This window comes from Chiloscyllium punctatum, chromosome 38, assembly GCF_047496795.1.
Source record: "Chiloscyllium punctatum isolate Juve2018m chromosome 38, sChiPun1.3, whole genome shotgun sequence".
Taxonomy (NCBI): domain Eukaryota; kingdom Metazoa; phylum Chordata; class Chondrichthyes; order Orectolobiformes; family Hemiscylliidae; genus Chiloscyllium; species Chiloscyllium punctatum.
In genome coordinates, this window is record NC_092776.1 from 20,540,789 (window position 1) to 20,568,364 (window position 27,576).

At 40.9% G+C, this 27,576-nt stretch overlaps 1 protein-coding gene across 1 annotated transcript in view; it reads left to right on the forward strand.

Moving 5' to 3' along the window:
- Positions 1-3,942: 3,942 nt before the first annotated feature.
- atp6v1ba (ATPase, H+ transporting, lysosomal, V1 subunit B, member a) overlaps positions 3,943-27,576 on the forward strand; it is an 81,009-nt gene continuing 57,375 nt past the window's right edge. The window contains 1 exon segment of the mRNA XM_072557341.1: positions 3,943-4,093. Coding sequence (XP_072413442.1) covers positions 3,988-4,093 — 106 coding nt within the window. The 5' untranslated portion in view covers positions 3,943-3,987.

Here is a 27,576-nt window from a genome sequence, read left to right on the forward strand (position 1 = left end):
CTTTCCTTAAGTGAGGTGACCAGAACTGCACACAGTACTCCAAATGTGGCCTTACCAAGGTCCTGTACCTCTGATTCTATCTTTTCCCTCTCAAATTGCAGAGTAAATTCAATCATCTTATGATCACTGCCTCCTAAGAGTTTTTTCACCTTAAGCTCCCTTATCAAGTCTGCCTCACTGCACAACACTAAATCCAGCATTGCCCCTGTTCCTTAGTGGGTTCCACCACAAGCTGCTCCAAAAAGCCATCTCGTAGATGTTCCACAAATTCCTTTTTTTGCAATCCACTACCAACCTGATTTTCCCAATCCACCTGTATATCGAAATCCCTCATGATCACTGTCACTTTGCCTTTTCTACACATCTTTTCTATTACCTTGTGTGTCTTGCGCTCCTGCTCCTGACTACTGTTTGGAGTCCTGTACATTACTCTAACTATGGATTTTTTGCCTTTGCGGTTTCTCAATTCTACTCATACAAATTCTAGACCATCTGACCCTACTTCATTTCTTATTATTGATTTAATTTCATTTTTTACTAATAAGGCAATCCCCCCCACCTGCCTATCTTTTCGATAGGATGCATATTTTTGAATATTTAGCTCTCAACGCTGATCTCCTTGCAGCCACATCTCCATTATGCCCAATATGTCATACCTGCCAATTTTGATCAGTGCCACAAGCTCATTTACCTTAATCCTTATACTGCATTCAGATATAATACCTTCAGTCCTGTTAAACGGCCCTCTTCTCATTGTCATTCGTTTATCCAGGGTGCTTGAAGGTTGATTGCTAACTCTTTCCAAAAACTCTGTGCCATTTATGTTTGTGCCAGAGATTTTAAAAACCTCTCCGGAGATCTGCACTATTACCTCCTCCTTTAATTTGGGTGTTCTAATTTCCCCTCTAACTGAGCCAACTCTTGTCTCCTAGTTAGTTTAATATGCTAAACATGTTAATTATCAATCTGATATGCCTCTAGCAGGCCCTAAGAGCGGATGTGCCCTCCAGGTAACTACAGCTATGTAGTAATACCTTTCCACGAAAAAACCCTCCTATGTTAATTAGTCCACGCACACATGTCCTTGCTACAAGCAAGTATCATCCTCATTCTGAGGGACTACCCAACACACATATGTTTCCTTTTATCATCTGTTGCTAAATTACTGAGGATATACCCTTTACTTTGATTTCACTGTTTTCATCCATGGTTTTCAAAGCTGCTTAGCTTAATCTTGCTGTTAGACAGTTATAATTCTTTGTCTTCCTTACGTCTTGCTGAACCATTACTTGAATTGTATTACATTATGAGCACTTTTTCCTAGACATTTTCCTTATCTTTCTTATCAGCTCTGGCTACTTTTTCATTAACGCAGTTCTCTTTTCCCATTTCTCTACTCCTTGCCAGTTTATCTGGGGGTAGTTGAAATCTCTTATGCTTACTACTGAATTTTATGACTTATTTCATATATTTGCGTAACATGTTCCTTTCTCCTGTTTCTTTTCACTATTAGGTTGTCTAGAATTCCTATTTTAATATGATCAATCCCTTCTTATGTATTGTCTCTAACTTTATGGATTTTGTTTCTATCTTAATGTTAGCTATTTCCTTTCTCGCTATAAGCATTATATTGTATCTAATGTACAGCTATACTTTCTAACTTCCTTCATAATGTTTTCTAGATACAATATCCTACAATATTTAGCTGCTAGTCATGTTTTGCAGTTACATTTTGTTAACTCTACTACATCTATTTAATTTAAAATAGCATTTCTCCAGTTCCTGTCTTTTACTACAATTTCCAATTACTGTGCAAGATTTGTGTTTTATGAGTTGTTCCCCTCATTTTATTTTGTAAATAATTATTTTGGATACTTTCAGCTATGGGTCCCAGTTATGGCTATCTCTATTGGGTATATTGAGCATTGCTTGTTTGTCTTGCTTGGGTCCCCTCCCACAACTCTTTCTCCAGTACACTGAGGACCTTATCAGTATTGCTTCTAGCTGTCATCCAAAATTTCAAAAATTCATCAAATTTGCTTCTAATTTCCAATCTCTTCTCACCTCTATCCGGTCCACCTCTGACTCATCCCTTTCTTTTCTTGACTTCTCTGTTTCCATTTCTGGTAATAGGTTGTCAATCAATACTGACTACCAACCCACTGACTCTCAGTTACGTTGACTACACTTCGTCACAGTCTGATTCTGTAAGACTTCATTCCATTCCCACATTTCCTCCATATGCAGTGAATCTGTCCATGATGCAACTTCCCACGGGGTGCTTAAGACACATCATCTTTTTTCCTCAACTAAGGATTCCTCCTTACTTCCATGATTGATAGGGCTCTCAGCTGTGTCCAACCATTCTACACTTACATCCTCATTCCTTCCATTCCCTCCTAGAAATGTGATAGAGTTTCCCTAGTCTTCATTTTCCATGCAACCAGCTTCTACATTCCACCCGTCTACAGCAGGATGTCATAACTAAACACAGCTTCCTCTCTTCTGTAAGAATTTCACAGACCATTCCCTCTGCTGCACCCTGATTCACTCCTCTATCATTCCTAACATCTGTTCGCTTATTCTGTGAACCTTTCCATGCAATTGCAGAAGGTGTAAAATTTGTCCTTTTACCTCCTCCCTGTCTAAGGCTCATTTCAGGTGGAGAGATTTACTTGTACAGTGTACTATTTTTGCTGCCCATAATGTGGCCTCATCTGCATTGGTGCAGTACAACTTTGTTGAGTTTGCAAGAATGATTCCTGACCTTTCAATTGCTTGCCACTTCAATATACCATCTTGTTCTCATTCTAACATTTCTGTATTAGGTCTGCTGCATTGTTCGAACAAAATCCAACACAGGTTAGAAGAACAGCACCTAATTTTCAGCTTAGGCACTTTACAGCCTTCAAGACTCAATTCTGAAATCTTCAGACCATGTACCATAACCATGTCTGCCATTTTGATTACATCTGCTTCTCCCCTACTCCTGTGTTGCAAGCTTGGGCTTGCTCTCAGCAGAGCTGATCTATTTTCTCCTATTAACAAATATCTACATTTATATCCTTCCTGTACCACCATAAACACCATCTTTACCCTTTGCTCTGAGCATCCTTATTACGTCAGGAATCATTCTGAAGTCAGTGGATTTGAAACGTTAGCTTACGCTCTCTTTATCTGCAGCTGCTGTCAGACCTGCTGGGTTTCTGCAGCACTTTCTGTTTTAATTTCAGATCTTCAGAATCTGCAATACTTTGCTTTCACCATCTGTTCCTCTGACACCCCCCCTCCTGTGTATTCGCAAACCGCATCAAAACGATCACATTACTGCCCCCCTTTCAGTTCCAAACGACAGTGAGCTATGTTTCTCCCTCTACAGACTCTTGCAGGCCTGCTGAGTTTCTCCTGCACTTTGTAGCTGTGCTGCAGAATGTTAACCTTTGGTGAGAAGGATGAGGTTTTGCAAAGTTTTCTAATGGAGTGGAGTGGGGAAGGGGTAGTAATCCAGACGACTGTAAACGTAACATAAAAACCTGAACTGCTACGTTTGACACAGCGTTAATGAGGAAGGCTCTTGTACTTCACAGATGCATCATAATTTATCTGAACTGGTGGATTAAAAATATCTGAAGTAGGCTCCTGTGGCACAGTTATGGTGTCCCCTACCTCTGAGCTAGGAGAACTGTGTTTAAGTCCCACCTGCTCAAGAGATGTTGCATGAAATATCTGAACAGATGGATTAGAAAATATTTAACTGAAAACCTCGACTCGCTGCCTCCAGACTAACGAAGGAGGCTTTCGGCCTGAGCAACGCCGGTTGCCCGTCGCTCGTCTCGATTGGTCAGATGACTCACGTGATGCAGGCGCCCGGCGTCCGTCAGTCTGCGTGATGACGCATGGTTGCGTGCACGTAGACGGAGCCGGTTAAGGGCGAGATCACGTGACGGGGAGGCCGAGCCATTGACGACGGGGGGGGCGGGAGAGAAGATGTCGCTGATGGTGGAGCAGGCGGCCGTGGCTAATGGACCTCATTTGGCGGCTCAGGAACACGCACTTGCGGCGACGAGGATTTTTAGCTCCCAGCCGAGGCTGAGTATGTGCGGTCGGCTGGGGAGAAGGGGCTGGTTGAAATCTGTCGTCTGAGGGTTTAGTTTAGTTTAGTTTAGTTGTGTTTATAACCGGTTCCGCTTTCAATCGCAAGAATTTAAGCGGCGTTTACATCTCAGTAAAAGTGTTTTATTTTTCATTTGCATCAATTTGTTCAGTGGGCTAGGTCTGTTGCTTGGTCACTGTAGCGCTTTGTTTTGCCCCCCTTTTGAATTGTGTCCAAAATATTGGGCTTTTTTTTCGTGAAACATAATAACGTTGGGTGTCAGGCGAGAGGGGACGGGAAGGGTATCATTTTGGTTCAGCTGAAAGTTTCCCAGTGTCACTGTGACCAGATTAAACCCATTGTCAAAATTTGTTTTTGCCCTGCTGCTGTTTTAAGACCCAGTGTCTCCCTTGTGTTCAAAATTATTCCAGGAATCCGATCACACCCAGTTTGTTACAGGATCATCTCCAAAGCTTCATGTGATTTAATCATGTGACTAGAATGAAGCAAGACCTTTAAATTTGGAGTCAAATGAATGTGTTTGGAGATCACCTGTAACTAATTGCCTTGAGATATTTTACGACTAGATTATTCCTGGATGCTGCCTTAAACTGTTAAAGTTTAAAACAACTTGTGATGAGGTATAATGCTAAACATGTTTTGCTTAAATTTTGACATGAATATATCCTTTAGAAGGATTTGGAGATGCTGGTGTTGGACTGGAATGTACAAAGCTGAAAAATGTGTTGCTGGAAAAGCTCAGCAGGTCAGGCAGCCTCCAAGGAGCAGGAGAATCAACGTTTGGGGCATAAGCCCTTCTTCAGGAAGAAGGGCTTATGCCCCAAACGTTGATTCTCCTGCTCCTTGGAGGCTGCCTGACCTGCTGAGCTTTTCCAGCAACACATTTTTCAGCTCTGATCTCCAGCATCTGCAGTCCTCACTTTCTCCTGGGGTGTACAAAGTTAAAGATCACACAACACCAGGTTATAGTCCAATAAGTGTATTTGGAAGCACTAGCTTTCAGAGCACTCCTTCGTGTGGTTGAAGGACCACCTGATGGAGGAGTGTGCCTTTTAGAAGGTATATGGAAAAATGTTCAGAATTGTTTTGGTTGGGGCACTTACTATGATTGATCTCCAGGTTCAAATGCATACTGATTTAATTTTGTTCCTGTTATAATGAATCATACTGTCAGTGTACAGCTCAGAAACAAGCCCTTGTGTCCAACTTGTGCAGATGTCCTAAATTAATCTAGTTCCATTTGTCAGCATTTAGCCCATATCCTTCTAAACCCTATAGCTCAAACCCTGTAACCCAGGCAGTATCCTTTTTGAAATTTTCAAAAAAAGATTCATGTTTAACAACAACCTCTCTATTGCAGGGAGACAAGAGTTGAATGCAGCATTCCAAAAGTGGCCTAACCAACATCCTTTATAGCTGCAACATGACATCCCAATTCCTATACTCAGTGCACTCGCCAATAAAGGCTAGTACACCAAATGCCTTTTTCACTATCCTGTCAACCTGTGACTTCACCTTTTTAAGGAACTATGAACCAGCACCCTAAGGTGTCTCTGTTTGGCAACATTCCCTAGGACCCTTCCATTAAGTGTATATGTCCTGTCTTAGTTTGCCTTACCAAAATGCAGCACCTCACGATTATCTACATTTATATGTTTGAACATGAAGCCAAGTGTATATGGCAAAAGAGTACTAGTGAACCTTGCTTTTAGAAAACAATGGGAAAACAGTTTTCAAGTTTGATGCTACAAGCAAAGTTTGGAAGTCCAATCAACCTATCTCTAAGTTTTAAGGGAAAATTAGGTGTTATAATGTAATGCTAGTTAACTGTAACCAGATCTATTTTAAGTGCTCTGGCTGCTTCCAGGAACATAGTTGTGGAGAATATGATTGCAAGGCAGATAAGATTTCCTGTACCTGACTGCATATTTTAAAATTGTTTTTAAGAGAATTTCATTCAAACACTAAAATGTTATTTTTGACAATATCTATCAAAGTTCCAGATGCCATCAATAGCTTCCGACTGTTGGCATGTCAATAATGAAATTGATGTTTCTCTTCTCAAGTTTTGTATCTGTCTGAAAATTTACAAAATTCTCTACATTTAACAATCTTGCCTAACCCACTCCCTACCTTTATTTTGAAGCTATATTTAGAATCATCCAGTACTATGAAGAGTGAATTTGGGAGGGTTGCAAGCAATTGACATTGAGCTTTGTTCATAAAGATGTAGACACATTTGCGTTCTCAAGGTAGAAAACTGATGTTTCTAATTGAATTTTTTTATTTAATAGTTCCAAATGTCAAAGCTCTGATTTTTAAAATACATTAACAAAAGTTTTTCACCATAGCAAGATGTCTAAAAATGTTTTAGAATCAATTAAGCACTTTCCAAAATGTGGTCAGTGTTTATTTAGGAAATGCAGCAACCAGTATGCACTCAACAGCCTACTCCACAGTGCAGTGTGATAGTTAATCGGCATAAATACCCTATTTCTCACTACTTTTCAGTTCTGTTGAAGGGTCACTGGATTTGAAGCATTAACTCTATCTTTACATGGATGCTGCCAGACTTATGTTTTTACAGCAGTTTGTTTTTATGCTTTTAAAGTTCTTAGTCAGTGGGTATGAGACGTATTCAGGGTCATTTTGCTCTGTTGGGTAGATGACTACTGTGTTGTGCTGAATAATAGCAACAATATGGGTTGAATTATATATCAGCTGCGTTCTTAATGTCTGCATACTTATGCCATGGTGATATCTTGGCTCAAGCTATCATTAGCAACCTTTGAGAAACCTAGGTGCTACATGAGGAAAGTGAGACAGAAACAGGTACTTTGGATGAAAGTAGCGTTTAGATTTTCATTTGCTAGATGTTTTGATGTTGAAGTAAATCTCCCAGCCAAACATCAGTGCAAACTCCTCTAGAATCGTGGCATAGTAGAATTCAGGGAAGAGACCATTGACTCACAACTTATGGTGCTTCTTTGGAAGAAGGTTAGACTTTTGACCCCTCAGGATTTTTGCAACCTTTTCTTGTGCACGTTTTTATCCAGTTCCCTTTTAAAAGCGGGAGTTGAATTTTGTATGATATTAAATAGCTAAGGGTAGATAACTTGCCTTTGCCATTGCCAGATTTCTGCTTTTGTGCATGTCATAGTGTGGAACATTTTGTAAGGCAAATCTCTTGGCCTTTTAACATAGTACAGCTTTTCTGCTCATTATTATGAGTGGGTTATATATTGCTAATTAATATTGTGGCAAAATGAGGGTCTGCTTAGAAACAAGTACCGGCAAACTTGTGGTTTATATTTTTGTGGCTTGGAAATGCTTATGTATTGAGCATATTCCCCTCGCTCCTCAACCTATAATAAAATTTGCTAACTAGAAGCTTTGTAAAAAGAAAATCAGCATTTGTAATACAAAGACATCGTAACGTAAATCAGACGAAGACTGTCCTTTATTCCATTTTATGTAATCCTTTTCAGCATACTGAATCCTCAATCTCTGATTACAGTATCTTTTTCTTGAATGAGTCTGGTGTTCTGATTGCAACTACTAATAGCGTTCAGGAATGGATTGTATGGTTTGTGGAGAGGAAATGAAAATTGAAGATCAAATCTAACTTGTTTAACAGGATGACTTTTGAACAATATAGAGTTGTATTGATTGCACCTGCAGTAGAGCATGTGATCCATGTTATTAGCTCTCTGGTATCACTCAAACCAAAGTTTTGTTTTCAGTGCATATATCTTTTACATTTTAATTGACTTCCACCAAACTGAAATTGACCTAAGATGAACTGTCTTAATTTTCACTTTTATCTTTTACTTCTGTCATTTAATTTAGGCACCGTGTGCTTTTTGTAAACCTACATGTGACAATAAATTGCATTGTATTGTCATTTGTGAAACAATTCGCAATTATCTTTGCTAAAGTGTTCCAAGAGGAACTGAGCAATAAAAGATGCAGGATCCTCTACTTCCTCTTTTTCCTAATGTTACTTAATATTCAGGAAAATAGTGCTGACTGTATAGCCTGTTTAAGAAAGTGGTGTTAAGAGCTACACCAACTTGTAAGTATTGTGCAACTCTATTTAGAGTTAGATGAACACTTCAGCAGAATAAGTTTAGCAAGAGTTGAGTTGTACTGCTCAATCTAATGTAGATAAGCCACACTACCACTTGGCACTCTATTCATTCACAGGTTTGAAAGTATAAATTTATTCAGTGCCATTCTACGTACTTGCAAAAGACTTTTCCTGGCAATTATTATTTTGCCTATTAATACAGCTAGGGCACTACTTCACATCTAAGCTCTAACTCTCTTAGATTTTTTGTTTATCCCCTTGGATTCTGAGCTCCTACTTTTACAAATCGGTGGCTTGCTTTACTGTTTTTCTTTCAGGACTGCTGTTGTACCTGCTGCTGCCTATTTAGGAGCTATTCTAGTTGCTCTTTGTTTGCACAACTCCTTATGTTAATCTTGACTTCTCTGATGTCCTTTTCATTTCCTCTTCACAAAAAAAGTCTTGAAAAATGACCATATTACAGATGAGGAGGTGTTGAACATCTTAAAACAAATAAAGATGGATGAATCCCCAGGACCTGATCAGGTGTACCCTAGAACTTTGTGGGAAGCTAGGGAAGTGATTGCTGGGCTTCTTGCTGAGATATTTGTATCTTCGATAGCCACAGGTGAGGTGCTGAAAGACTGGAGGTTGGCTAACGTGGTGTCACTATTAAAGAAAGGTGGTAAGGAAAAACTAGAGAATGACAAACCAGGGAGCCTGACATCAGTGGCAGGCAAGTTGTTAGAGAGGATCCGGAGGGACAGAAATTTACATGTATTTGGAAAAGCAAGGATTGATTAAGGATAATCAACATGGCTTTGTGTTTGGGAAATAGTGTGTCTCTAATTTGATTGAGTTTTTTTTTTGAAGTAACAAAAATTGGTGGATGTGATCTGTGTGGACTTCGGAAGGCATTTGACAGCGTTCCACATGGCAAGCTGGTTAGCAAGGTTAGATCACTTGGAATACAGGGAGAACTAGCCATTTGGATACAGAACAGACTTGAAGTAGGAGACAAGGTGGTGGAAGGTTACTTTTCAGACTGGAGACCTGTGACCAGCTGTTACAAGGATCAGTGCAGATTGACTTTAATTTAGCTGAATGTTAGGTGCAGCATTTTGGAAATGCAAATCCAGGTAGGACTTAATGGTAAGATCCTGTGGAGTGTTGCTGAACAGAGACCTTGGAGTGCAGGTTCATAATTCTTTAAGTGGAGTTGCAGGTAGACAGAATAGTGAAGATGTTTGGTCCACTTGCCTTTATTGGTCAGTGCATTGAGTATTGGAGTTGAGATGTGATATTGGTTAGGCCATTTTTGGAATATTGTGTAGTTCCGGTCTGTCTGCTATAGGAAGAATGTTGTGAAACTTGAAAGGGTTCAGAAAAGATTTACAAGGATGTTGCCAGGATTGGAGGGTTTGAGCTATAGGGAGAGGCTGAAAAGGCTGGGGTTGTTTTCCCTGGAGTGTTGGAGGCTGAGTGGTGACCTTATCAAATTTTGTAAAATCATGTCCTTTCCCCAGGGTAGGGGAGTCCAAAGCTAGAGGGCATAGATTTAAGTTGAGGTGGAAAAGGTATAAAAGGAAACCGTGGGGCAACTTTTTCATGCAATGGGGTATGTGTGGCTGCCACAGAAGGTAGTGGGGGCTAGTACAGTCACAACATTTAAAAGACTTCTGGATGGGTACATGAATAGGAAGGGTTTAGAGGCATATGGGACTAGATTAATTTAGGATATCTGGTCAGTATGGACGGGTTGGACTGAAGATTGTTTCCGTGCTATACAGCTCCCTGACTCCTCTTGGAATGTTTGCTATAGCTGCTACATAAATGCAAGTCAAGAGTTGGCTGAAAATCTGGAAACTATTAGACTTCATGAACATGTTGAGAATTTTTGTAGTTGAACTCTGAACATTAGAGAGAAAAATGGTTAGCATTTTGAGTTCTCTAAAAGTCATACTTGACCACAGATCTGTTGCCTGACCCCCTGAATTTGTCCAGCATTCTTTGTTTCAGCTTTCCAACATTCATAGTATTTTTAGTTTCATTACATTCTTCTAATATGTGTGCTTGACACTTTCATGTGCTTTATGCTTGTTTCCTCATCCGGTTTTGGCTCTGATGTCACGACTTCAATGTAGAGATTGCTGTGTACACCTTTATTGTGTAACATTTGGGTTTTGATGTAGCAACTCAGGAGAAACCTAAACTGTAAACATTATCAATTTCTAAACCTCTAAATGACTGTGGTTTTTATTCTGTAATGAATATATTTTTTTATCTCTCCTTCAGTTCTTTGTAGTCTCCATTCTTTGTTCAGACCTCTTTCATTTCACAGTATCATCCAGCATACTGTTGTAGATTGGAAGTTGGAAAAAACATACAAAATGAAACCTATGGTATGTAGGTGAGATTTAGGTGTGGGAAATTGTGCAAGTAAAGCACACTGTAGTTTTTCTATCTTTAAAAATATTCATTTAAATATTCAAATGGTAAATCTCATGTTTATACAAGGAATTTTTCCTTTGCATGTAGGTACAATAAGTAATTGGGACAGCAAATGACATGTTGGGCTTAATGTACAGAGAGCAGAGAAGCCTTGCTACAATTGCATGAATTTTGGAGAGTCCATAACAAGATTACTGTATACAAATTTCCTCTCCTAGGTTGAGAGAGAATATTATTGCATTGGAGGCAACACAGCAAATGTTTACTAAATTGGTATCTGAGATGACTGTATTGTCCAATAATGAGGCAGAATAAACTGGGTCTGTTGTCTGAATCTTAGAATGGAAGGTGATGCCATGAGCTATATAAGATTCTGAAGGATGAATTGACTGGGTAGTGAGAGAATGTTTCCCATTTTAGACTTTCCAGCCAACAGAAACAATATGATTGTTCAGGAGTGATAGGAGAAATATTTTCACTCTAAGGGTTGTGAATCTTTAGCATTTTCTACCCCAAAAAGCTGTGGACACTCAATTATTGAATATACTTATGGCAGAGCAGGCTCAATTGGTCTATAATCAATTGTGCTCTGATTTGCGCTTTTATACACTTTTGTGATCTCATACTGGTGGTGAAGGGATGGAATATTTAAAGTAACAAAGAGGGTTGATGAGGGCAGCACTGTAGATGTGATCTATATGGACTTCAGTAAGGCATTCGCCAAGGTTCCCTGTGGGAGACTGGTGAGCAAGGTTAGATCTCTTGGAAGATAGGGAGAACTAGCCATTTGTATACAGAACTGGCTCAAAGGTAGAAGACAGAGGGTGGTGGTGGAGGGTTGTTTTTCAGACAGGAGGCCTGTGACCAGTGGAGTACCACAAGGATTGGTGCTGTGTCCACTACGTTTTGTCATTTTATATAAATGATTTGGATGTGAGCATAAGAGATATAGTTAGTAAATTTGCAGATGACACCAATATTGGAGGTGTGGTGGACTGCGAAGAAGGTTACCTCTGATTACAGAGGGATCTTGATCAGATGGGCCAATGGGCTGAGAAGTGGCAGATGGAGTTTAATGGAGCAGATAAGTGCGAGGTGCTGCATTTTGGGAGAGCAAATCTTAGTAGGACTTATGCACTTAATGGTAAGGTTCGGGGGAGTGTTGCTGACCAGAGACCTTGGAGTGCAGGTTCATAGCTCCTTGAAAGTAGAGTCACAGGTTGATAGGATAGTGACGGTGGCATTTGGTATGCTTTCCTTTATTGGTCAGCGTATTGAGTACAGGAGTTGGGAAGTCATGTTGTGGCTATACAGGACATTGGTTAGGCCACTGTTGAAATATTGCGTGCAGTTCTGGTCTCCTTCCTATGGGAAAGATGTTGTGAAACTTGAAAGGGTTCAGAAAAGATTTAAAAGGATGTTGCAAGGGTTGGAGGATTTGAGCTACAGGGAGAGACTGAACAGGCTGGGGCTGTTTTCCCTGGAGCATCGGAGGCTGAGGGGTGATGTTATAGAGGTTTACAAAATTTGAGGGGCATGGATAGGATAAATAGGCAAAGTCTTTTCCTGGGTTGGGGAAGTCCAGAACTAGAGGGCATAGGTTTAGGGTGAGGGGAAAGATATAAGGGACCTAAGGGGCAACATTTTCCACGCAGAGGGTGGTACATGTATGGAATGAGCTGCCAGAGGAAGTGGTGGAGGCTGGTACAATTACAACATTTAAAAGTCATTTGGATAGGTATATGAATAGGAAGGGTTTGGAGGGATGTGGGCTGGGTGCTGGCAGATGGGACTAGATTGGGTTGGGATATCTGGTCAGCATGGACGGGTTGGACCGAAGGGTCTGTTTCTGTGCTGTACATCTGACTCTATAACTGATAGGGTGCCCGCTTTCTTCTGGATGGTGTTAAGCTGCTTGAATTTTGTTGGAGCTATGTGCATCAAATAAAAGGAGTATTCAATCTCTGTCCTGCCATTGAATAATATAGCTGATTTATTTTGACTTCTGCATTCCTTTGTACTCCCCAAATAATTAGATTCTTGTTATGCAAGCGAATCCAACTGTCTCTGCCTTAAAAATACTCAAATTCCCCATTCTGAGGCAGATGTTCCAAACTGTTTCAACTGAGAGAAAGCAGTGCCCATAGTTCTGGATTCACACAGAAGAGGAAACATTCATGTCCAATGTGTCAAGGTCACTCAGAATTTGGGTGATTTCAATTAAGTTACTTGTCACTCTAAACACCAGTGGAATCGAGTCTGCCTGTCCAACCTAGTCTAATAAGACAATCCACCCCATTAATTCTAAGTATCAATTGAATAAACTTCATCTGAGCTGCCTGCAATGCATTTACATATTTCCTTAAGTAATGAGACCAAAAACTGCATACAGTATTCAGTGTCACCAATGCCCTAGCCTGAGGACAGTAATATACACTGTTATAGTTAGACTTGCACTTACTGGAGGTGGTCATTGTGTAGCGCTTCTGTAGTGTGAACATTAGCTGGCAATTTTATGCCCATGCCAGTATGTTGTGTACGTCTTGCAGGATGTAGACATTGATGCGTTTTGAGGAGTTGAGGATAGAACTAAGCACCCTACAATCATGAGTAAACTTTGCCACTTCTGACCTTAAGATGCAGGGAAGGTCGCTTTGAAGCTTGGACGTGACTGAGGGATCACTGACAATGACCTGGAATGTGGTGATGGCATTGAACAACCTCCAATATCTTCCTTTGTGCCAGGCATGACTTCAGCATGTAGACAGTTTGTTTTTAACTTCCCATATCCTTTTGACTTCACTTTACTGGGTTTCCTTGGTTGAAAAATGTGATGCTGGAAAAGCGCAGCAGGCCAGGCAACATCCGTGGAGCAGGAGAATTGATGTTTTGGGCATAAGCCCTTCTTCAGGAATGAGGCTGGTGTGCCAAGAGGGTTGAGATAAAAGGTAGGGGGGAGGGGCGCTAGGAGTACGATGGGTGGAAGGAGGTGAGGATGATAGGCCGGTGAAGGGGTGAGGGCGGAGAGGTCGGGAAGATGATTGCAGGTCAAGAGGGTGGTTCTGAATCAGAGGGTTGGGACTGAGATAAGGTGGGGGGGAGGGGAAACGAGGAAGCTGGAGAACCCCACCAAACTCCTCTCTGCATACCTCGACACTGTCCTGTCCCCCTTAGTCCAAGAACTCCCCACCTACGTTTGGGACACCACCCACGCCCTCCTCCACCTCCACGATTTTTGCTTCCCCGGCCCCCAACATCTTATCTTCACGATGGACATCCAGTCCCTGTACACTTCCATCCCTCATCACGAATGCCTCCAAGCCCTCCACTTCTTCCTCTCCCGCCGACCCAACCAGTACCCTTCCACTGACACTCTCTCCTTCGACTGACTGAACTGGTCCTCACTCTTAACAACTTCTCCTTCCAATCCTCCCACTTCCTCCAAACCAAAGAAGTAGCCATGGGCACCCACATGGGCCCCAGCTATGCCTGCGTCTTCGGATATGGGGAACAATCCATCTTCCACAGCTACATTGGCACTACCCCCCCACAGTTTTCTCCGCTACATCGATGATTGTATCAGCGCTACCTCGTGCTCCCACGCGGAGGTTGAACAGTTCATCCACTTTACTAACACCTTCCACCCTGACCTCAAATTTACCTGGACCGTCTGACTCCTCCCTCCCCTTCCTAGACCCCTCCATTTCTATCTTGGGCGACCAACTCAACACAGACATTTACTACAAACCGACCAACTCCCCACAGCTACCTAGATTGCACCCACCCACCCACCCTGCCCCCTGTAAAAACACCATCCCATATTCCCAATTCCTTCGCATCTGCCGCATCTACTCCCATATCTGTCTCCCATATCAGGCGGCTGGTACAATTGCAGTCATTTAGTCAGATGTACAGCACGGAACCAGACCCTTCAGTGCAACTCATCCATGCCGACCAGATATTCCAACCCAATCTAGTCTCAACTGCTAGCATATGGCCCATATCCCTCAATCTTTCCTATTCATATACCCATCCAAATGCCTTTTAAATGTTGCAATTGTACTAGCCTTCACCAATTCCTCTGGCAGTCCATTCCACACATGCATCACCCCTCTGCGTGAAAAGGATGCCCCTGAGGTCCCTTCTATATCTTTCCCCTCACCCTAAACCTATGCCGTCTAGTTCTGGACTCCCCTACCCCAGGGAAAAGACCGTCTATTTACCCTATCCATGCCCCTCATGATTTTATAGACCTCTATGAAAGTCACCCCTCAGCCTCCGATATTCCAGGGACAACAGCCCAGGCCTATTCAGACAGCATGGTGGCTCAGTGGTTAGCACTGCCGATTCACAGCACCAGAGACCCTGGTTAGATTCCAGCCTTGGGAGACTGCCTGCATGGAGTTTGCACATTCTCATGTCTGTATGGGTTTCTTCTGGGTGCTCCGGTTTCCTTCCACAGTCCAAAGATGTGCAGGCCAGGTGAAATGGCCATTCTAAATTGCCCATAGTGTTAGGTGCATTAGTCAGAGGGAAATGGGTCCGGATGGATTACTCTTCAGAAGGTCGGTGTGGACTTCTTGGGCCAGAGGGCCTGTTTCCACACTGAATAGATTTGATTAGATTCCCTACAATCTCTCCCTATAGCTCAAATCCTCCAACCCTAGCAACATCCTTGTAAATCACTTCTGTATGCTTTCAAGTTTCACAATCTCCTTCCAATAGGAAGGAGAACAGAATTGCACGCAATATTCCAACAGTGGTCCGACCAATGTTATGTACAGCTGCAACATGACTTCCCAACTCCTGTACTCAATACTCTGACCAATAAAGGAAAGCATACCAAACACCTTCTTGACTATCTTATCTACCTGTGACTATACTTTCAAGGAAACCTGCACTCCAAGGTCTTTTTGTTCAGCAACACTCCCTAGAATCTTACCATTAAGCGTATAAGTCCTGCTAAGATTTGCTTTCCCAAACTACACCATCTCATTTATCTAAATTTAACTCCATCTGCCACTCCTCAGCCCATTGGCCCACCTAATCAAGACCCTATTGTAATAAGATCTTCTTCGCCATCCACTATACCTCCAATTTTGGTGTCATCTGCAAACTTACGAACTATACCTCTTATGCTCACATCCAAATCATTCATATAATTGAAAAGTAGTGGACCCAGCACAGATCCTTGTGACCTCCACTAGTGACAGGCCTCCAACCTGAAAAACCCCCTACCACCACCCTCGGTCTTCTACCTTTGAGCCAGTTGTGTATCCAACTGGCTAATTCTCCCTGTATTCCATGAGATCTAACCTTGCTAACCAGTCTGCCGTGGGGAACCTTGTCAAACACCTTACTGAAGTCCATATAGATCACATCTACTGCTCTGCCCTCATCAGTCCTCTTTGTTACTTCTTCGAAAAATTCAATCAAGTTTGAGAGACATGATTTCCCACGCATAAAGCCATGTTGACTATCCCTAAACAGTCCTTGCCTTTGCAAATACACATACATCCTGTCCCTCCAGATTCCCTCCAACAACTTACCCATCACTGACATCAGGCTCACTGGTCTATAGTTTGCTGGCTTGTCCTTAACATCTTTCTTAAATAGTGGTACCATGTTAGCCAACCTCCAGTCTTCCAGCACCTCGCCTGTGACTATTGATGATACAAATATCTCAGCACGAGGCCCAACAAATCACTTCTCTAGCTTCCCAAAGTTCTAGGGTACACCTGATCAGGTCCTGGTGATTTATCCACCTTTATGCATTTCAAGACATCCAGCACTTCCTCCTCTGTAATGTGGACATTTTTTTCAAAATATGACCATCTATTACCCTACATTCTGTATCTTCCATGTCTTTTGCCACAGTAAACAACGATGTAAAATACTCGTTTAGTATCTTCCCCATCTCCGCAGCACCACACAAAAGTAACCTTGCTGATTTTTGAAGGGTCCTATTCTCGCCCTAGTTACCCTTTTGTCCTTAATGTATTTGTAAAAGCCCTTTGGATTCTCCTTAATTCTATTTACCAAAGCTATCACATGTCCCCTTTTTGCCCTTCTGATTTCCCTCTTAAGTATAGTCTTACCGCCCTTATATTCTAAGGATTCATTTGATCTATCCTGTCTGTACCTGACATATGCTACCTTTTTCTTAACCAAACCCTCAATTTCTTTCGTCATCTAGCATTCTCTATACCTACCAGCCTTCCCTTTCACCCTAACAGGAATATACTGACTCTGCACTCATGTCATTTCTGAAGGCTTCCCATTTTCCAGCCATCCCTTTTCCTGTGAGCAACTGCCTCCAATCAGCTTTTGAAAGTTCTGGCCTTTCTCCAAATTAGAACTTCAACTTTTAGATCTAGTCTTTTTCCATCATGATTTTAAAACTAAGAGTTACAGTCACTGGCCCCAAAGTGCACCCCCACTGACACCTCAGTCAACTGCCCTTTCTTTAGATTAGATTACTTAGTGTGGAAACAGGCCCTTCGGCCCAACAAGTCCACACTGACCCACTGAAGCGCAACCCACCCAGACCCATTCCCCTACATTTACCCCTTCACCTAACATTACAGACAATTTAGCATGGCCAATTCACCTAACCTGCACAATTTTGTGACTGTGGGAGGAAACCCACGTAGACATGGGAAGAATGTGCAAACTCCACACAGACAGTTGCCAGAGGCTGGAGTTGAACCCAGGTCTCTGGCGCTGTGAAGCAGCAGTGCTAACCACTGTGCCATCTTAAAAGGTATCTGGATGGGGATATGGAAGGATTGAGGGATATGGGCCAAATGTTGGAAAATTAGACTAGATTAGGATATCTGGTCAGTATGGACAAGTCGGATCAAAGGGTCTGTTCCCGTGCTGTACATCTATGACTGACTCAGCGGTCTTGTCTCAGTTCATAGAGCTGTACAGCATGGAAACAGACCCTTCGGTCCAACTCGTCCATGTTGACCAGATATCCCAACCCAATCTAGTCCCACCTGCCAGCATCCTGCCCATATCCCTCTAAACCCTTCCTATTCATATACCTATCCAGATGCCTTTTAAATGTTGCAACTGTACTAGCCTCCACCACTTCCTCTGGCAACCCATTCCACACACGCACCACCCTCTGCATGAAAAAGTTGCCCCTTAGGTCTCTTTTATAGCTTTCCCCTCGCAACCTAAACAATGCCCTCTAGTTCTGGACTCCCCCCAACCTATGGATAAGATTTTGTCTGTTTATCCTATCCATGCCCCTCAAGATTTTATAAACTTCTATAAGATCACCCCACAACACCTAGCTCTCCCAGGGAGGAAAGGTGGTAGATTCAGACCCTTTATGATTTGAAGGTATACAAGTCAAAAGCGAACCCTTAAGTTCACTATTAAGGAATGTTGCACTATCAGCCATTTTACTTTTCACATGAAGTGCTAAAACAAAACTGAAGCTTTTGCATTTCAAGAATGAGTGCTAATTAAATGCATTATTCCTTTCCAGCATATGCATTCTGTACACATGCAGAAAGCATTTATTCATCCATTACAACTCAATTGTTACAAATAATGAGCAGCTTGCCATGGTCAACAAATTGTTTTGATGCTACACTCAAAGCAAGGGAAGACTTTATTAGAATACAAAAGGAAAACAATCCTTTTTGGGAGTAAACCGTTCTGTGAGTTTAAAAAGGATTAATACATGATTCTGATAAACACTGCCCTCTGTGATGGTGTCACGAGGACTTGGTTTGGGAAAAAGAGAAGTCGGAACTCATAGTTGACAGACTAAAGGCTTGATTCTTCCAACAGCCATTATAACAATGAAGAGTCTATTCTTATTATTAGCAGAGAATCAATAACCTATATTTGAAGTACACTATATGGTCTCATCATCTTTAGACCAGAAGTTGGCGAGCCTTTCACACGAGACAAGCAAGCCGCTAAGGGCCTGTACTCAAGATGATACAGACAGAAGCACAAACACAGCAGGATTTGTGTAACATTGAATCCATATTCCTTTGCTATTAAAACATGTCAATTCAGATGACTTTATTAAAAGACAGACCTCCATTCTTAAAATTACATTTCTCATTTCTTCACACCTCTTCAACCAGAAATTCAGGGGTTAGAGGTCAGTATTGTACCTAAGGAGGTAGTGGTGGGGAAGCTGAAAGGTCTGCCGATAAATAAAATCGCCTGGACCAGATGAACTACACCCCAGAATTCTGAAGGAGCAACAGAGGAGATTGCACAGGCATTGTGGCAATCTTTCATAAACCACTGGAGTCAGGAAGGGTCCCAGAGAAGTGGAAAATGGCTAAACCTCAGTTTAAGAAAGGGAGGCAGAAGACAGAAGCTAAAGGCTAGTTAGCCTGACCAGAGTTATTGGTGAGATTTTAGAACCCATTATCAAGGATAAGATTGCAGAGTATTGGGGTTTGGTCTGATGGATCAACTCCGTTTACACACTGCTTGGATTATTTTTGGCTTTACCTTTTATACTGTTAAGGTGTGGCCTACTTCAACAGCAGTTTCTGGTCTATGGTAACCCCAGAATATTATAATGGCATTATCATTGCTGAATTTGACACTAAACGTCAAAGAGGTTAGATTCTCATTTTGGATCTGGATTCTCCTGGCAGTTGTGTGTATGAAGGTTTGGGCACTCATCAGCCCAACCAGAGATACCCTTAAGTCTTGCTATACATGAATATGGGTTGCTTCCAGACTTCTTTAGATATGAATAGTGCTAAAATACTGTTCACTGATAATTACCCATTTGACAAACAAGGCCATTGATGAACCAGATGATTGAGCATAGCACTATTCCTTGAGGAACTCCTGCAGTGATGCCCTAGGACTGGAATGATTGACCATCTTGTGCGTTGGTTACAACTCCAACCAGCTAAGATTTTGGATGTAAGTTTGCTCGCTGAGCTGGAAGGTTTGTTTTCAGATGTTTCGTCACCATACTAGATATCAGTGAACCTCAGCAAGCAAGCTTACATCCAGAATCTCAACCTGAGCTACAACCCTTCTCAAAAGTTGGCTAAGATTATTCCCTAACTGCCTAATACCCTAATTTGCTAAGGCTCCTTGATGCCATAATCAGTCCCACTAAACATGACACTGTAACTAATAAAATTGAACTTGCTTTTAAAGAGAAGGAATATCTTCCGAGAGGAAGGAAAATGCTGCCTTGGGACTACAGAGTCAATCCCATAACTGGTGATACTTTAATTCAATTAATGTAACTGGAACAAAAAGTTAGGCTCATTAATGACAACTACAAAAGTATCATGTCTTAAAAACTCATCTTGTTCACTAATATCCTTCAGGGAAAGAAGTCTGATAACCTTAATCATTTTGGCTTATACACGACTGTAGAACCACAGCAATGCTGTTGACTCTTAGCTACCCTCAAAGTTATTCACTTGGTCGGGCCATTTACATAAACTTATGGGTGGGCAACAAATACTGGCCCTCACAGGAAAAATCCTCTTCCTATGAAAGTGGACGATTAGCCAACTATGCAAAAGTGAGTACTGCAGATGCTGGAGATTAAGTCAAGAGTGTGGTGCAAGAAAAGCATAGAAGGTCAGGCAGCATCTGAGGAACAGGAAAACCAACATTCCGGACAAAAGCCCTTCATCAAGACAGGCAGGAAAATGGATTTGTGAATGTCAGATAAGCCATCAAGTCAGAATCAGAGTCATGACATAATTGCATGGAATGGCAGAGCAGGCTTGAGGGAGTGAACAGCCTACTCTTGTTCCTCTTTCTCATGGTTTCAAGGTCATCAAGGATCACTTACTCACCAATGGGCACTCTGAACTGACTGACCCCTAGGAAACCAAAGTCTCAGACTCAGACTTTTCATGACTCAATTAACGCAGACATACAAACTGAATTCTAGAAGTGAAACAAGAATACCTTCCCTTGACATCTAACTGCCACTTTGTCCAAGTCTGGCACCAAGGAAACCCAGGAGAAAGTGAGGACTGCAGATGCTGGAGTACCAGAGTTGAAAAATGTGGTGCTGGAAAAACACAGCAGGGCAGGCAGCATCTGAGGAACAGGAGAATAGACGTTTCAGGCATAAGCCCTTCTTCAGGAATGAGGCTGGTGCGCCAAGCAGGCGGAGATAAAAGGTAGGTGGGAGGGGCACTGGGAATACGATAGGTGGAAGAGGGTGAGGGGCCGGAGACGTTGGGATGATGATTGCAGGTCAAGAGGGTTGGGACTGAGAAGGTGGGGGGGGGGGGGGTGGAAATTAGAGGGAGGTGAAGGAAGGGAGGGGAAAAAAAGAAAGCTGGAGAAATCTACATTCATCCCGTGTGGCTGGAGGGTTCCTAGGCGGTAGATGAGGCACTCTTCCTCCAGGAGTCATGTGGCCAGGGTCTGGCAATGGAAGCAGCTAAGGACCTGCATGTCATTGGCGGAGTGGGAAGGGGAGCTAAAGTGTTCAGTCATGGGGCGGTTGGGTTAGTTGGTGCGGGTGTCCCAAGTATTCCCTAAACGTTCCGCAAGTAGGCGACCTGTCTCCCCAACGTAGAGGAGACCACATCGGGTGCAGCGGATACAGTAAATGTGTGTGGAGGTGCAGGTGAATTTGCGACAGATATAGAAGTGGAGGCGGCTGGTACAATTGCAGTCATTTAGTCAGATGTACAGCACGGAACCAGACCCTTCAGTGCAACTCATCCATGCCGACCAGATATTCCAACCCAATCTAGTCTCAACTGCCAGCATATGGCCCATATCCCTCAATCTTTCCTATTCATATACCCATCCAAATGCCTTTTAAATGTTGCAATTGTACTAGCCTTCACCAATTCCTCTGGCAGTCCATTCCACACATGCATCACCCCTCTGCGTGAAAAGGATGCCCCTGAGGTCCCTTCTATATCTTTCCCCTCACCCTAAACCTATGCCGTCTAGTTCTGGACTCCCCTACCCCAGGGAAAAGACCGTCTATTTACCCTATCCATGCCCCTCATGATTTTATAAACCTCTATAAGGTCACCCCTCAGCCTCCGATGCTCCAGGGAAAACAGCCCCATCCTATTTAACTTCTCTCTATAGCTCAAACCCTCCAGTCCTGGCAACATCCTTGTCAATCTCCTCTGAACCCTTTCAAGTTTCACCACATCTTTCCAATAGGAAGGAGACCAGAATTGCTTTAAAAGGAACTGCTCACGCTGTAGTACTATCTCCTTCATGTCTCAATTTGATGTCCCTCTGAAATAAATTATGCCACCTAATGTATTTCTTAGATATCTTGTTTGAACAGCATTAACTGATATGGCTGCAACTAAAATTATGACAAGTATTTTTTGTTACTGCATTTGAATAATTCAGATTAACTGAACCTTATAGGACAAGTACATCTAAGCTTGATATCCTCATCATGCTGAATTGATTTCCTTACTGGGGGAAACACGAGGTGCTAAAGATTTCTGCAAAGGTTCTTTCATTGCAGTTCCATGATTGCAAATGGAAATATATGGATGTTAAAGAAATTCTTCTGCGTGCAATTTCTCCCCCATGCCAATCTTGCACGTCATCCCATCAAGGTAGTCTGAATTCACTGAAATAATAGCTGGGTGAGATATTGGATTGTATCTATGGCAATGGACCCCATTAGGTAAAAGTTAGATATCAAGGATAAAGTAAATTGAGGGCGGATGGTGGGAAGGGAGAGGAGAATACCCTCAAGTTGTGAATCATGCACATGTGGCTAATCATGATTTTTAAAATTAGCAGTTGCCAAGGACATTCTGCAACAAAAAATTGTACAGCAGTACACAGACATCTTATTAAAAGGTATAATAAAATTGAATTTGACCTAGGAATGTCAGTCTCCATTAGTGTGGGGGGGAGAACATAATGTCTATTCATGCTTCTGTGAAATGAAGTGAATTCTGTTGCTTTTTAATGTAACCTTTTTTTATTTGGTTGAAAAGGGATAATTATGGGAGTCTTAACCTATGTTCTGTTACACATATTGTCGATAGAATAAATAGACTGGGTGATTGTCATGTTTTTCCTCTATTGTAATCTGGTATGTTCTCATTATGTCAGTTCTACTTTGCACATGATTTCACTGGGATAAGAGTGGATTTCACTGAAGTCATCTAGCATAATTGAGCAGATTGTTGGCTGTACTTAGTGCAGAATTTGTCTATTGTAGGATACATGAAAAACATTCAGTTTGGATCTGGCTGTTCTTTGACTACACTGTAAGATATACAGCTATGGGAAAATGGAAATGAAATCAGTGATCTGAATATGAATTGTTCCATTATCATATGATCCATGTTATACGTTTTATCCCGCCCTACCTATTTTCTTTGTAGTATGTGATTTTCTGCCTGGAACAAGTGCTTGGATGCATTTTGTTTTAGGGAGTTCTTATGTAAGAAAATCTTTTTCCAATCTTGACTCTTTAACATCTAAAGGTTAACTGCCTTTGTATAAGCCATATAACAGGCCAAGTCAGGATTTTTGGGAGAAAAATAAAGTCTAAAAATCTTTTGATTTTCAATAGGCAATAATGCATGCTTATTCAGATTATAACAACATACATTTATTATGTAAAATAGAATTATCTTTAGTGAATGAAAAAAATCCCTTAGCACCTTATACTCTTGCCCCTTATAGCCTTTTATAAGAAAATAATGTGCAGTTGATATTAAGAGAAGTGGTAGTAAAGGGAGCTTCCAAAAAGTAACTTTCCCAATGAGGTCTGTTCTTCTGTTATTTTCTATTGTGGTATGTGTTACATTGAACAAATTTCATGCCTCAATTTTAAGGTCTTGTGACTTAAGAGAAAAGGCAGTGCAGAACACAATAGGACAGTTGTTCCTCATGACAGGTTTATAGTTTTGACAATTTACTGTGGTAAAATTTCCTAAATGGTTGAAAAAAGTAATTTAAGGCAGTTACTGGACTGATTCCAATTATAGTTCAGCTACACTTCCAAAGCACTTGAGTCGCCTTTAGGAGTGTTACAATGGGCCGAAGAAATTGGCAAGCTATCAAGATAACATTAAATCTGATACCAAAGTTTTGAAACGTCTGCTTTCCTTGTTCTCATAGGTTTTATCGATGCTTGTAATCATCTCTAGTTATGCTATCAGTTTGTCTATTGCACACTTAATTAAATGTTTGCTTTGTGTGTTTCAGCTTTCAAAATTCTTTAGTCAGATCCCATCTGTAGTTCTGAGGTCAGTTGGCTACTTTGAGGGCAATTGGTATTGGACATGGTGTAACACTGATTCAATAAAGCAACAGCAGCGTTAAGAGGCAAATGGTATGGGATAGTTATAAACGTGCATGTTTTTGAGTATTGAAGGTTGAGATAAGCTGATCAAGGTGTTAAAATGGTAAAACATTTGAATTTAACAAGTTCTTGTGGGGGCAAGTTTAGAAAAGCAGGATGTAATTTTAAACCAAACTATTCAGCATGAAAATCATGAAGTACTTCATACAAAAGTTACTAGAGTATTGAAATTTCGCACTCCTACGTAGAAACCCAACTGGATCAAAATCTGCTTGTTAAGACCAATAAAGCTTTTAGTCCTGAGATGGCTAGATTTTTTGTTAGGTGTGGATCAAATTTGATGTTGTTGAGGTACAGTTCAACCATAGTGTAAGTAAATGTAAGTATCAGCTTGAGGGGCTGAATGCACTGCTGTCATCCTTGCTGTCCATTAAAGAAAGACCTGTATTTATATTATTATCATTGGTTGCCCCTTGATTTGAGGATAATGTGTCTGAGTTACACATTTCTGCTGTGGATCTTTGCTTGACTAAACTGAAGTATTTAGACCTGAACCATTACCTTGCTCTCTCTTATGGAAGCTGTCTAACCTATTGTGATCTCCAGCATTTGTTGTTTTCAGTAAACTCTGATTGTTGACCACAGATGTTTTGCGCATGTTGGGAAAGTATTCCATGTGGTAATGGCACCAGAAGGGCAGGATTTGTTTCCTTTGTCCTTCCCTGCCACCATCTTGCTTCAACTTCAAAGTGTTTGAAGTTTTATCATATTTAACTACCACATAATATCATGCTCATAAATTTGTCACTCTCACTCATAAACATGTCTTAGAGGCAGAATATCACCTTCATATATTGTATTAACACATCAAAAGAATCTTGTTGCGCCAGTTAGTTGCACTTTGATTAATTACTAATCAGCAAAAGATATTTCACACTTACAAACATTGAAAAATTGCTTTCAGTTTTGAGAAAGCCATACTTGTACTGTTTTGTTCATGCAACATGTAAATAGTCCTATAATGCCAAAACTGTTAGTAGACATAATGTATAATTGCTCGTTTTGACCACCTGCCTTTCAATTCTTTGCTTTTTAAGCATAAATCCATTTCTGAAAATGGGTTTGTGGTTAATGTTCTTTATTTTGCTGACTTTTTCATATTTAAGCTTTTAAACTCATCAAGCATTAATGAAGTGCAGCTTCAATAGAGTAATGCTACTGTTGAGTATTCCTGCTTGGTTAACATCTCAGATCAAGTGTGAAATAACTACTACAAATCCATACACAAATATGGTGTCTGCTTAGTGACCTGCCACGTGTACAGAAGCCAGTCAGCTAACACTAAAAATCCCAACCGGACCAAACTTCCTCGTAATGCAAGGATAGACTAATAATTAGTCCTGGTGAGCCTCATTGGGCCTCTTAATAAGTAAGGTTGCTGTGGAAAGAGGACAAGGCATTATATTTGCACCGGGGACTGGTCAAATGATGTACTTGAGCTTTTAAAAAATGTGGCATTGGAGAATAATGGCAAAAGAAAAAATAGCTTTGATGCTAGAACCATTTCAATAAACTGTATACAAGTATATTCTTGACCTAGTCCAATCGTGCTAATTTTGCGATTACATATACAAACTAAGCTGACCTGGTAATGCTATGTTTTGATTTATGTAACATTTAAATTATATTGCTCAATTATATAGGAAAATACAGTTTGAGCACTTAGGAGGTTACAACTCAAGAACATACTTCAGCGTTACCACAACTTGCAAGATTTATTCAGTTCAAAATGATGCTGTACCCTCCAGCCTTTTAAATCAAATGTGTTGGAATGCACACTGCTTTCTTTCACTCCTACTTGAATGGGTCCTTAGTATTTCACACCAAGGTGTCCTTCAGGGTGCTGGGTCAGGCTACCAAAACAGCTTCTATGAAGGGATTAGAACCAATTAACATCTTTGTACACAAAAGCTGCTGGCAGCTGAACAGGCGGCCTTGTGACCTGCTCGGGAGCTGCATGTTAAACAGGGGGTTGTGTACTTGAGCTCAAGTGGGGAAGGGGTGGAGAGAGTTTTTATTTATAATTGAAATGTTTCCTGATGGATTTTGGGGAAAAATACTTGTACCAAATTAAGTTGGACAATGAAAGATTCAAAACTTGGTATTTAATTTCAAAGAAATGCAAAATTTTTAAAAAATGTTAAATAAGCATTAAACATTCCATTAAATCCAAAGTAACCGTGCACTTGGAAAATGATATACTTTCTCATTGTACTGAATATATTTCAAATTTTTAATATTTATTAAAGCTTCCATGTCAATGATGCCTTAACAGGGAGCTTTTGACTGAATTAAATGTTTAATTTGCTCAGTTAGTTGGATAAATTATTGTACTAAATAATGTAACAATTCCCCAAAACAACCGAGTTATGTTGGATATGTGAAATGCACCATTTCAGTGACTTTAAACTAAGTTTATTGCTGTACCTCTTCCCTATTTACTGCAATACCTGGTTAATCTATTTCTCCACTGGGCATTGTTCGGGTTTAATTGTCCGTTGTTGAGTAGTTACACTGAAGATCTCTAGTGACAAATTGGTGCTTTTCACAAAAAAATGCCCAAGCTAGACTAAGAAGACTGTTATAAAGATGAAAGATCCACTTGAAATGATTAACCTGAAGCTTTTGAAAAATGATCTATTAATAGAATCAAATGTTTTCCGTTTAGGACTATTTAAAGTAGATTTAGCAAAATTACTTCCAAAGTAAGTGACTGGATTATCTGCTTCAGGAGTATTCCCTAGTTTAACTGTTATGCAACTTTTTATATGGAAACTAGGAATACTTTAGTTGATTGCAACACTTGTACGGTTTTCATGCTTGAGCAGTTTGCCTTGCTTCTCTCCATGTTTGCTTATTAGTGAATGAAATGCAGGTGTGTGGGAAACAGCAAGCGAACATTGACAGGTTTATTCTGTTGGCTGCAGCCTAATTAGTTGCATAGTGGATGCACCCCGCTAAGCTTTAGTGCACTGCAGTAGAGCTGGTCTGTTCTAATTTCCTTGCAGCTTTGATATCGGTGAAGAGATTGACGGATTGCACAAAAAGCAAAGCGTGATAGAGGCCTATCGAAACAATGCAGTTCTTACTTCAGCCACCACAGATGTGAGAGAAGGCTGATCAGAAACAAATGTCAACCATAGTCAAATTGTCTCCTGTGTCTGCATAGTTGATATTTTCCCATGTAAAGGGAAAAAAGGCAAGGTATTAGCCTCTATCCCACCCTTACTGTTACTTCACCTGAGAACTGTCCAAAGTTGCAGTTCAATACTAATAAGGCAATTTTCCACTTTGGTAATGTATCAAAATCATCCTGCATAAATGTCCTTTTCCTGCAACTCAATGTAACTTAGTTGGCCACCCATAGAACAGTAATGCCATTGTGTCCAGTCCATCAAATTCTGGTACTTCAGTGCTTGACCAGCAATTGAAATGTTCTATGCATTTTATTTCTCATTCAGATCCATAAAAATGATCCATGTAACCATGCTGATACAGAAGAAAAATCCTTTTATTAAGGGGAAATCCTTAGTAATTAGACAACAACAAACAGATTTCAAAGAAACTGAATATATTGAGAAATGGTATGATCTTTCC